The sequence below is a fragment of the Thalia democratica genome, chromosome 2 (genome assembly GCF_965202585.1).
Source record: "Thalia democratica chromosome 2, ktThaDemo2.hap1.1, whole genome shotgun sequence".
NCBI classification, from domain to species: Eukaryota; Metazoa; Chordata; class Thaliacea; order Salpida; family Salpidae; genus Thalia; species Thalia democratica.
Window position 1 is genome coordinate 32,010,548 of NC_139166.1, and position 11,834 is coordinate 32,022,381.

Sequence of the window (11,834 nt, forward strand, 5' to 3'; positions counted from 1 at the left end):
GTTTAAATAAAAGTTACTAACTAAAAACAAAAGTTGTGTTGTACACATTTTTTCAAATGTTTTTAATTAAAAAGTTAGAGATGGTAAAGAGGCATCCATATAAAGTTTATTTATAAAATTAATCCAAAAGTTAAGGATCACATTTATTATTACAAATAAAAGTTTAAATCAAAAGTTTCTTTTTTTCATTAGTTTTAACACTAAAACAAAAACACTTACGTTTGATATATCGTTTAAACAAATGTACCTTCCTAGCATATAAGCTTAAAAAAAAGGAATATAGTTTAAACAATCACTATTATATAGGTTCTAATCTTAACTTGATTTACAAAAATAAAAAAAAAGAAATAGTTCTTTTCTTACTAACTTACTTCTGGCTTTACATGCAACATTCTTTTATTGTATTTTTTTTTTTTTTTAACATAAATGTTTATAAATTATCTAGGATTTAATCGTTTATTGCTGTATTAAAATCATATAGCACTTTTTTAACTTAAACAAATAGTTTTATCAGCATTAGTTTGTAGGAACACATAAACTAGTATGAAAAATTAAAAACAAAACTTTCACCTGGTCTACTGGTTGCATCGTAACTCTGTAAATGTTTTTTGCCAGTTTTTCCTGACAACTTTCTTGCACACCTTCGGAAACTGGTCTTTAGAGTTTATACAAAAAAAAAACTCAATACTTTTTGATGACTTTTTTTACTTAATTGTTCCATATCATTAGTTTTACAAAAAAAATCCGCTGGCAAAATGTTGATCAATATATATTTTTTTTTAATTGTATAGATCTAAAAATTATTTTTGTTAGTGTTTATGTGTACGTAAATGTACAAAGTAAATTTTTATATTTGTCTTGTTATTAATTTAAGAACTTGTGCATTTTGAAAAATTTTTAGTAACCACTATTAAAAATTTTGTAAAATGCGGAAAAGAAAAGTGATATTAGAAAAATTAAACTGTTCGTGTCCTCGGACTAATTTTACTTTGATTAAAATTTCTTTGGGTTTAGTTTTCTAAATAATAATTTTTGGTAATTTGTACATATATTTATTTTATCACTTTTCTTGTTTAGTGATTTAGTTTTGTCTGCTTTATCTGTTTCGACTTTTCTAGGTTACAAAGTATGTAACCAAATTATATTCTAAATTTGGATTTTGTTCCGCTTAATTAATCTAATCATTTTATCTTAAAATATGTTTTGTTGTTCTTTAAATCCCAAATATAGATAGCAAGTTCTGTTGTATGTCTTTTATTAGTATTGTTAAATAGAGATAAATGAGTCATACGTCTTTTTTTAAACTGTTTCCCGTAGTACCCCACGTACCCCAAGCACTATTTGGCTGCTTTATTGGATGTTACTGTTGCTCAATAGATTATATTAGAAACTAGGCATTGGTTAAAGGGCAGGGTTCTTTGCGGAAATTGCAAAGTATATCTTTTGTGCTACTTTTATCGTTTTTATTATTTTGTTTGAAATTTTATTGTGTGTGCTATTATTTTGCTTCTATATTACTTGTACGAATGTATGATATTTTAATTGTGTTGCGATTGAATACTCTATTTTTACAAACAACTTCTAAATTTAATTTATACATCTTTTGATGAAAACCACCCATAAAAAAAATTCAATGGCAACACAATTAGAATATAATATCGCCGCAAAGAACCCCCGTGAATCAACAATTTGTTTTGTATTTTAAAAAAATATGCAGAATTTTTCATACTGTTTAATAAGAAAAAACCTATTTTACTAGAATTAAATGAAAAATTTAACAATTAAACTTTAATTTTTAACGATTGGGATTTTTATAATTTTTTTCTGTTAAATTAAAAGTGACCCTACAATTAAATAAAATTATAGAATAACATTATATTTAGTACAATAGTTGTCTTGAAGTATTTTAAGTATGTGTAATAAATGCTTCATGATAAATAAATTATTTTATTTTCTAAACGATACAATCATATATAATTAAATTTATTTACAATACAAAGTTAATTAATCAAACTTCGAAGATTTCGAAGAATAATTTTAAAGGTATAACTACAATTTAAACATTTTTTTTATAAACATTACATATAAAAGTTTTGATGAAAAAAAAAATTAAAACAAGAATAAAACTTTCTTTTTAAGGCTACGTCCAGATTACAACGTAAACTGAAACTCAAGTCATCGAGTAATAAAGTTTTAATTTGTATATAACTGCTACGAAACTTTTCTGTTTAATTTTCATTCAATAAAATTAAACTGCAAAAAAGATTTCTATTTTTCAAATAAAATTGCATAGATAGCTTTTTTTTTCTTTTTATAAGGTTTTTTTAATTTTTTAATGAAATTTAAGAAAAAATACGAAGAATATTTTTTTTGTCATTTCTCAATATATTCAATAATATAGACACTATTTTTTAAAAGTTAACTATTAAAGATAGACCGTACCATGTGTTAACTTAAAGTATTGTCTGATCAACATAGAATAAACATTCTATAGTATTAGTTTTCCAATAATGTTTATTTTTGTAAAAATCTTATGATTTTTATATTTGCTATCTGTTTAAACTATTCGAGCGACCAACTATTGTTTGAAGCAAAAAGTACAACATGCTTACAATTGGTAAGTTTTATATCTTAAGATTATTTATTATGCTAAGAATGATATCAAAAAGAATACAACTATGTTAAGAATTAAATTAAACTTACTTAAATTTTCAGATTTTAATACTTAATCTTAGTAAAGAACTGCTAAGTTTCACGAAAATATAATTTGGATACTCAAAAATAAAAAACTTTTTTAACCTGTTTAAAAAAAAAACATAGTTAGTGCTTTTTGTTATCTTTAAGACAGTTAATTTCTTAGCTATGTACTCTTTTTTTTATAGAGGACAGCCTGTGTTAAATTCACATTTATTTTGAACATTTTTATTTAAAGAGTATTTTTTAAAACTCTTCTTTAGTAAAACTATTTAGTTTAAAATAACTTTTATAATGGAAAAATACTTGTACAAAATGTGATGTAATTTTTGAAGCAATAAAACTTTCTTACTGTAAAATTACTGATTAGACTGGAGCGAGATAAGCCAAACTATATCAATATAAGAGTTATTATGAAATAATTGCTTTCATGTACTTTTTTTTAATTTACTTAAGTAACCGTATTGACCAGACCTTCGTGATCTTTTTCAATGAAATATATTTTGATACACGACTTAAAATTGTTTTAAAACTTACTAAAATAGGGCTATTTTTTAACATTTGTAAGTGTTCTCATTTTTACATATTAAAAGAAAATTCTACTATTATAATCTTGTTAATTAGACTCTACATGGGCCTGTTTTACTTATTATTAATTAAACTATTTTCGGAGATGTAACTCCATAATACTTTTTTATAAGAAATTGAATAACCATGTAACCCATTAGATCAACAAATTTGTTTTTGAAGTCTTATTCAAGATACTAATGATTAACATTTTATGTTTATGCCTAAAAAAACTTATATATTTTCCAGTTTACATCGTCTACGCTTGAAATTTTAAAACTAAATGACTGTAACTTAAAACATCGGTAGGTAAACCGAAAACTATCTATATATTATTCCCTTAATTAATTAACTAAATTAACCGTTTGAGTTGTTTTAAGGCTTTTATAAAACTTAGTTCTTTAATTGTAGCATAAATATTTCTTTAATTAAAATACTTAAATGAAAAATAGGTACTTAACTAAAATAAAAACTTAAATTATATATTAGATACAATATTAAATATAAAATTTTATTATATAATCTTATACTAAATGATATACATCTAGTCTATTTATTAACTCAAAGCTCATAAAACAATACTTTTTCAAATTTAAGTACCCTTTAAACATTGTACTGGTTAAAAACATTATTAAATTTATATAAAAATACCATCTTGAATAAAAGGACCATATAAATATAGAAAAGCTAAGTTATTTTATTTTTATCATTTAACATAAATAAAGCTAATTTAATCCAAAATTGAATTTTTACTATAAGCATTTATTTCATAAAATTTTCTAATACATTCACAATATAATTTTAAACTTTTCGATTACATCTCGTAAAAAGGCCTAGAAAAACAACGGAAAAAACGTCAAGCGTGGGTGTCAGTAGTTCTTATACTAATTATTGACCGAATCACTTTTGTTAACTATAACTAAATAAGTTAAGACATTTGTTTTTAGGTAAAATTATTTTTGACAATATTGTTCAGTACACGTATAAAACAAAATTTACTTTACGATAAAGAATTTATATAACTATTATTTTCTACAGATTTCAAAACTGCTTCGTTTAACAAATCAAAAGTATCTCACAAACATTTAATAATAGTTTTGTATAAGTAAGAGACAGTTTTACTAACTTAAATATACACACATGCCTTCATTGTAATTGCCTACAATGTATAATTTAAAAATTTTAGTTTAAATATATAGCAACTTTGCAGTTTGTAACTACGCAAAATTATCAAATTTTATTACAAAATTGAGAACAATGAAATTCTTATGCATAAATAAATTTTAAAAGGTTGAATAATTTCGGTCTAATCCGCATTAAGCGAAGGAATCTTATGTTAAATAACTGTTCAATTTTAAACTGAGTTAGATAAAAAATGTAGATGTAACTTTTGCTCAGCTTAACATTATCCAAATTTAAAACAAAATCATTATCGAGTTAATGTAAAACATTTTTAGATAAAAAGCATTTAAAGCACAGGGCTAAATAGATACTATTTAGATGCCAATAAAAATGTTTGACAAGCACAAAAATAACTTAAGAAACTCAAAAATATTTTAGAACTTTACTACGTGTAGTATAAATGTAAATATCAATCAACATTACTCATTTAATTCTAATTGCCTGATAAGACACCCACGCAAAACTTGATTATTCCTTTATCTAAATAAGCTGAACATTTTACTCTTCTTCTTCAAGATCGTAATTACATGTAAGGTATTGGAAATTAAAGTTGATGTCTATATTTTCCATAATTCTCTTCTGAAAAGATTTCATGAACACAGTGTGATTATCATCAAGTTCTATTTTCATCAAAGGTCTAAATCCAACTCTTGAATCGATTATTTTTATCTTTTTTTCTTCAATAAGTTCAATAACATCTTTAAAATCTGGTGGATCGCATACCATCTAAAAAAAATCATGAAATGTTATGCTAGTTGTTTTCAAAAAACATCAACTTAAAGTTAATATTTTTTTTTTTAAATAGACACCTAAAAATTATGAATTTTAAAACAATATTTAAAACTGCGTGAAAATATGTATAACTTCAAAACTTAGCAAGCCTTAAAAATCTGAACAAATTAGGCGAATAGGAACAGTTAAAAGTTCGAAGGCAAAATGTTAATAACCTCTAGGGTTTCATCTTGAACTTCTACTTCCTCACAAGAGCATTCAATAGCCAGGTCGGTTGCTGCTTCTTCATCCAACTTCACTCCATTGACTACATTTAGTACTGATACGAAACCTTTTCTTTCAAAATAGTTATCCCTGTCAAATCCGTCGGAGACTAGCAGCTTGCTGTATTTTAATTGTGAGTTTATTAAAAATTTAAGATACAGAAGACAAAAATTAACTATAAGTAAATGATATTTTTACTTATTGATACTTTTGGGAGTGAAGTAAACTTGAAGTAATAAAAAGAACAATATTTAATATAAGCTTTGACTCAAAGATTTTAAATCAAAGTTTTTTGCTTACCAACATTTTCAACAACTATATCATATTTTAAACAAAAAATAGTTATAGATACCAGAACATCATTCATTGAGGTTTCTCAGTTATAGCTGTTAATATTTAATTTATAATAAATTGCTTCTATTTGTAAACAGACTGCTCGTATCAAATTTTTATTTGATGATTTAAACATATATTCATACAGACATTTAAATAAGGTTTAAAATTTTAATGAGTTTACAACAACTTTTTTTATTTGTCGAAATCAGGACTACTTAAATTTAAAAAAAAGGTTTAAACTAACATAACTAAATTCCATGTATAATTTGAAAATATTTAAAAGATTAGATATATAATATCATTTGTACTGAAAAATGTTGCTCAATTTACTGTTAAATAAAGAGCTTATTTAAGTATATTAATAAAAAAGCAAGTTAACTATTTTATATTTCATTTTATTTCATTTATATATTTGAAAAGATTCGAATTTTTTCCAGTGAAACCGGGTTATAAATAAAATAGCTAAAGTGCATATTTATTATAATATTTAAGATTAGATATAAAATATACTTCTAAAAAAGCAAATAGAGCCGCCTTCTAATACTATATTACTAAATATATATTATGAAGTGTATCAAGGTTCTATAATTCAAAAAATCACTTAAAAAAGCGAACGTATTTAGAAACTAACACTCCTGATTGCTTTGCGACCTTGCTGATGACAGCTCTAGCTACCTGAAGATGTTTGGTTTGACAATCGATCAACATCAGTATACCTTCAGGTCCTTCGATCATAAACTGGAACTCATTCAGTTGCTATAAAAAATTTTACAAATAAAAAATACTTTTGACTGTTGATAAATACAATTAGATAACTTAAAAACTAATGCTTTGCATAGATTGTTGTATTTCAGGTTTTAATTTTACAGAATTTTAATTTTAAAGAAAAAACGTAGTTGACCAAAAGTATGGAAAGTTACCAATTTCTTGTTTATCACATTAATTAAATGACGACTTGGCTTTTTTTTTTATTAAAGCAACTTATAACTTATAGATGGCAATAATCAATTAAGAAATAAAATTCTCTAAAAGATAAGAATTTAAATATTCAAAAAATTATTATCTATTTAAGGAAATAATAAATTGTGGCCAAGTAGTCATTTAAATACTTATCAAATATAAATAAAGGCTGCCTTAACATCTTATACAATGATCATGTGGGAAACTCAGTTAAACGCAAGTATCAAACTCTGAAATTATAATCAGTTTTAGTAACTAACAGTAATAATTTAGTTAATCTTTAAGCAAAATATATTATAACAATCACTTGTATATTAGTAAAGACTACTGTAAGAAACAATTTCCAATAATAAATAATATAAACAAACAAACAGAACACCAACATTTTTATTTGGATCAAGAGTTCTTTTGACAACACCTTCTGATAAACCTTCGGATCTTACTTGTGCAATCATCCTATGGAGATTTCTATTTTTTCTAGTATCTAATTCCAATTGACCATTAGGTACTAAAAAAAGTATCTGGTTAACCTTTTTTAACTTGAGTAAAACTTTATTAAATATTTTAATTAAAATAATTGTTTCTAATTTAAAGTGTATTTCATTTAAAGTAAAGTTATTTTAGTGTTAACTCAAAGAAAAAAAAGTAAAAAAATGAAATTTTAAAACTTATCTTTAAAAAAAGGGGATATGATTTATATTAATTTAGCATTTTTTTTCATATTAAAGCTTAAAGTTTAAACAATAAGTCAGTTTCTGTAAAATACAAAAACTATGATTAATATTTGAGATATGGAAGTTTTGGTAAAATGTTTCCATTACAAACGTACAGACTGCAACTTTTTTTTTGTCAGTTCTCTTAGGAAATTAAAAATTCACTTGAAATCTATCTTCTTAATTTTTTGAGATAAAGACCTCAAATGTTCAGGAAACACAACTTATATAGTTTTTATGTTGTAATTCTTTAAATATGAAAAATTAAAAACATCATATTAAAAAAGTTAAGTGGTTTTCTTAATAATTTTTTTTTTTATAATTAAACAGTTTCCTGCATTAAAAAAAGGGGTTATATTACCAAATATTAATATTACCAAAGGACTTAGTGTGAAAACTTGAAGAAGATTGCTTAATAAAGGAGAAAATATTTTTTTTGTAAAACAGTCTTATTTTTGCATATTTGGTTTGGGCCTTCTATAAGAAACCTATTTGCTCACTGACTTTGATTGCTCATATCTCAAAAGCTACTTTTAATTTTGTTAAATGGTTTAAAATATCTGATAGTCTAGAATCTAGATAAAAAAAATTAAAATAAGATCATCTTGTTAACAACAAGATGGACCCCTTATGCGTTAAAAAATATTACTTGATAATGGTTGCTAACAAAAGAATCAAACAAAACAATCTTGTTAGATTATAGGAATAAAAATAACAATTTGTTAAGTAATGAATTTATAAAACTTTAAGATGTTTCTCTATGCTATTTAAAATATTTCAATTATTTTAACAAAATTTTGAGATAAAGTTATTTTTGTAAAAAGTTTTCAATGCTAACCTATGAACTACTATTTTTATATGGTCAATTTTCTTTTATATTCATGAACTCACCAATAACCTATCTAGCTCTTTTTTAGAGACCTAAAACTTAAGTAAACATTTATTTGACAGTTAATAAAACTTTTAAATTTAACTTTTTAAACATTGAAAAAAAAAATACATTTAGGAATTCAACTTTTTTATTAAACTCATAAAAAAAAGATTTACGTAGTATTAATATTTTTTTTTTCAAATGTTGAAAATTGAAGGAGAAATAGTTATTTAGTGAAAAATAGTTTTTTAGTTTGCGTTTTCGACACAAAATCTTTTGCACTCACAAACTTTGATCCCTTAATTTCATAAGTTAATTTTAATTCTGGTGATAAGTAAAATTGTCTGACAGCTAAGATAAACTTGTAAAAAACTAGATGAAGCCTCCTATGCCTTTAACAAATTGAGTAAATTTCAAGCTGTTGTTGTCTTTTTTGTTTTTACTTAGTTAATTAGTCTCATATATTTAAGTATATTTAGTCAAATACTTAAATTTTTTTACTAAAATGAACATATACTGAGTTCTAAAACTTATAAATAAGAAAAAAGGTAGGGCATTTGAAACCTATTTTAAAAACTAATTATTGTATAAAAACTTCCTGATGTATCATCAGTTTAAATTATATTTGTATGTAATGGCCTTTTTGCTTAAAATAATAAATCATTGAAACAATTTTTAATACTTTAATTGTGTTTGTTGTTATGAGTGTAGAATTAAAGTTTTTTTTTTTTTTATAATAATAAAAATTAAAGCACTAGTCTAAAGAAGAGTTTTATAAGAAATTAATTCAATATAAAATCATTATCAGACTATTTTATAACATAATGCCATAAGGTACTTTAATGTAGTATTTTGACTATTAATTGAAACTTGAGAAAACAAAGTAAGATTATTTGTAATATTTAAATAAAACTTACATCTCATAGCTCCGCGCAGTTTAGTAACTAATTTGGAAATTAGATTTCCTTTTTTCTGACCAGCAGCTACTTTTTGTGACCTTTGACCTGGATTAGTACCAAACTTGAGTGAAGAAACAGAAATACTTCTCTCAATGTTTAAACATTGTAAATTTATTAAATTAGTAAGGGGTTGTGATCCTTTTTGAAATGTTACAGTGGAATTAAGTTTATAGACAACAGAGCTAAAAGTTTTCCTAAACATAATTAGACTAAACACCTGCAAAACCGTATGTTAAATTAAAGTTAATAATTTTGTACAGGAAATAAACTTTCTTATTTACAAAACTAAAAAATAAAACAATAAGACAATTAAGTTTTAACAGAATAGAATTAAAGCAAAAAGGCATGCCTGAGTAAACAAAAAGTAATAATCTGAGTTACATTGAGTTGGTCTGAGTTTATCAGAAATTCTATAAAAAAAAATAACATTAGCCAAAAAATTTAAAAAAATTAATCAAGCTTAAATACCTAATAAAATAACTTAAACAATAACTTTATTTTTAGGAAAAGAAAATATTTATAGTCATATAAAATAGTCTGAAATTTCACAAAATAATCAAATAAACCTGAGTTTTCCAAAAAGTTCAAAATGATTTGAGTTGAACTGAGGTTTTTAAAAGTTTAAAAATAGCCTGAATTACCCTGAGTTTGTGGCAACTTTTAGAATTTTATTACCAAAACACAAGAAAACCATACCTAACACAACTTATGAATTTACTAAATGAATTAAAGATAAAATGCAGGCAAACAATATAGCAAACTTGTTAGTCTGTATACTAGATTTTTAAATTTTATTAAAATAGAGCTGAGTTACCTAAGCCATTAAATGCAATTTTGTGGTAATAATTTTAATAAAAATACTATCAACACAGGGTGGTAACTGGTTATCAAATTATCTTAAACGCCATTTAACTTTTTGTCAAATTTCCCAATTTTTAAAAATATATCAAAGATATACTTCTTGTTGTGGACAGTTAAAGTGCAGAACCATACTTTTTTCAAAGTTCAAGTAAAAATAAAAAGAACCTTTGAATACAATTGATTGATGACCTTAGTTGTTACAATTGATGACCTTAGTAAAAGCTCTTCCCAATTTTAAGTTTAAATTTATATTTTGTAGAATATGTTTTTTAGTGTAATCTTATAATTACTACTAGTTTGCCTTTCTTTGAGTCAAAAATTATGTCCTGAGTGACCTAAAACTGTGCTGAATTATCATAAGTGTGTGGTAACTCTGTTACTTAATGAATTGAAACTAAGTAGAAACTTTATAAGGTTTAAATTAGTAGGTATACAATTTTTCATATATGTGCATTAACATAGCTAAAAATAAGGTTCTAGTTTACAACTTGAGATATCCTCTGAAAAGAGGTGTATAAATAGTTAAAACTAAGATTAACATATAATTATTAAAACTAGAGTTAAGTTGTATACCTTAAAAAAATTTTGTAAAAATAACTCGTTATTGTAATGACCAAGAATTTACAAAATAAGTTACTTTATATTAGTATACTACAACAGCAGTTTTAAATTTTGGGAACAATCACTGTTGTAATATAAGTAATAACCTATAGTATATTTTTTATTTTTACAGTATATTATAAACAAAACAATATCTATATCGTCAGTTGTTACAAATAAATCTTGAAAAAAAATTTTGAACGAAATAAATGGAAGTAATAAAAAATATCAAGTAAAACAAAATGAAAACCAAAATGTTGAAAAATTTATGTTTTAAAAAGTTGTGGTTTAATAAAAGCAAAAACTTACAATACTTAAATTAAGTAAGAATTTAATACTTATGTTACATTTTTAAGAATTTTATAGACACTATGGATTAAAAAATTAAATAATAAATAATTAAAATAGTAATAAACCAAACTCACACGGAAATTAGTTGTAAAAAAAAAAGAAGTATAACAATTAACTTAAGGTTTGCTATTGGTAAAGGTTTTACTTAGACTGTTGAAGATTTTTTTTTTAACTTAGTATTATGACATAATTATTTTGCTGTTTAAACTGATGTACAAATTAAAACAATATGTTTTTGCTATAATTAAGTTTTTAAAAGTTGCTCAATTATTTTATTAAACAAGATTTATGTAGATTTAATTTGGGATGGTATTTTAATGTAAAATAATTTTCTAGAGGTGAAGATAATACCTTACAATTACAATTAATTTAACTTACTAATTAACAAGTGATAGTTTAAGTTTTAAAGCAGAGTTTCTGCAAATGTGGGCAGATTGCAAACAGTTCGTACCTCTTATTCAAGTTGATCTTTTTGTTGGCATTGGCTATCTCTATTTTTCTAAAATAAAAGTTTTGCAGATGTAGTGTATGTTTTTGATTTAACCAATGTGGTGGAGGATGCTTTATTTTATGTTGTAATTGATTGTGTTGTTTTTCAAATGCCATATGTATTTTGCTAGTTCGCTCCAGTTGTCTTTATAATTTTTGAAAGTATTATTGTGATTGTACCATCTACTTCTAAAAGTGTTACCGGTCAAACCTATATATTTTTTTATTTACTTTGCAGACAATATCGTGGTGTTG

The 11,834-nt window shown here is 23.9% G+C and overlaps 1 protein-coding gene across 1 annotated transcript; it reads right to left on the bottom strand.

The window, feature by feature from the left end:
• Window positions 1–4,008: 4,008 nt before the first annotated feature.
• LOC145829413 (putative transcriptional regulatory protein NIS_0560) lies at window positions 4,009–9,491 on the bottom strand. Its single transcript, XM_082937194.1, has 5 exons — window positions 9,237–9,491; window positions 7,119–7,243; window positions 6,407–6,531; window positions 5,391–5,559; window positions 4,009–5,169 (listed from the first exon to the last, which is right to left on the bottom strand). Exons 1-5 carry the CDS (start codon window positions 9,478–9,480, stop codon window positions 4,942–4,944), a joined length of 891 nt encoding a protein of 296 aa, XP_082793320.1. The 5' UTR covers window positions 9,481–9,491; the 3' UTR covers window positions 4,009–4,941.
• Between the last annotated feature and the right edge of the window lie 2,343 nt (window positions 9,492–11,834).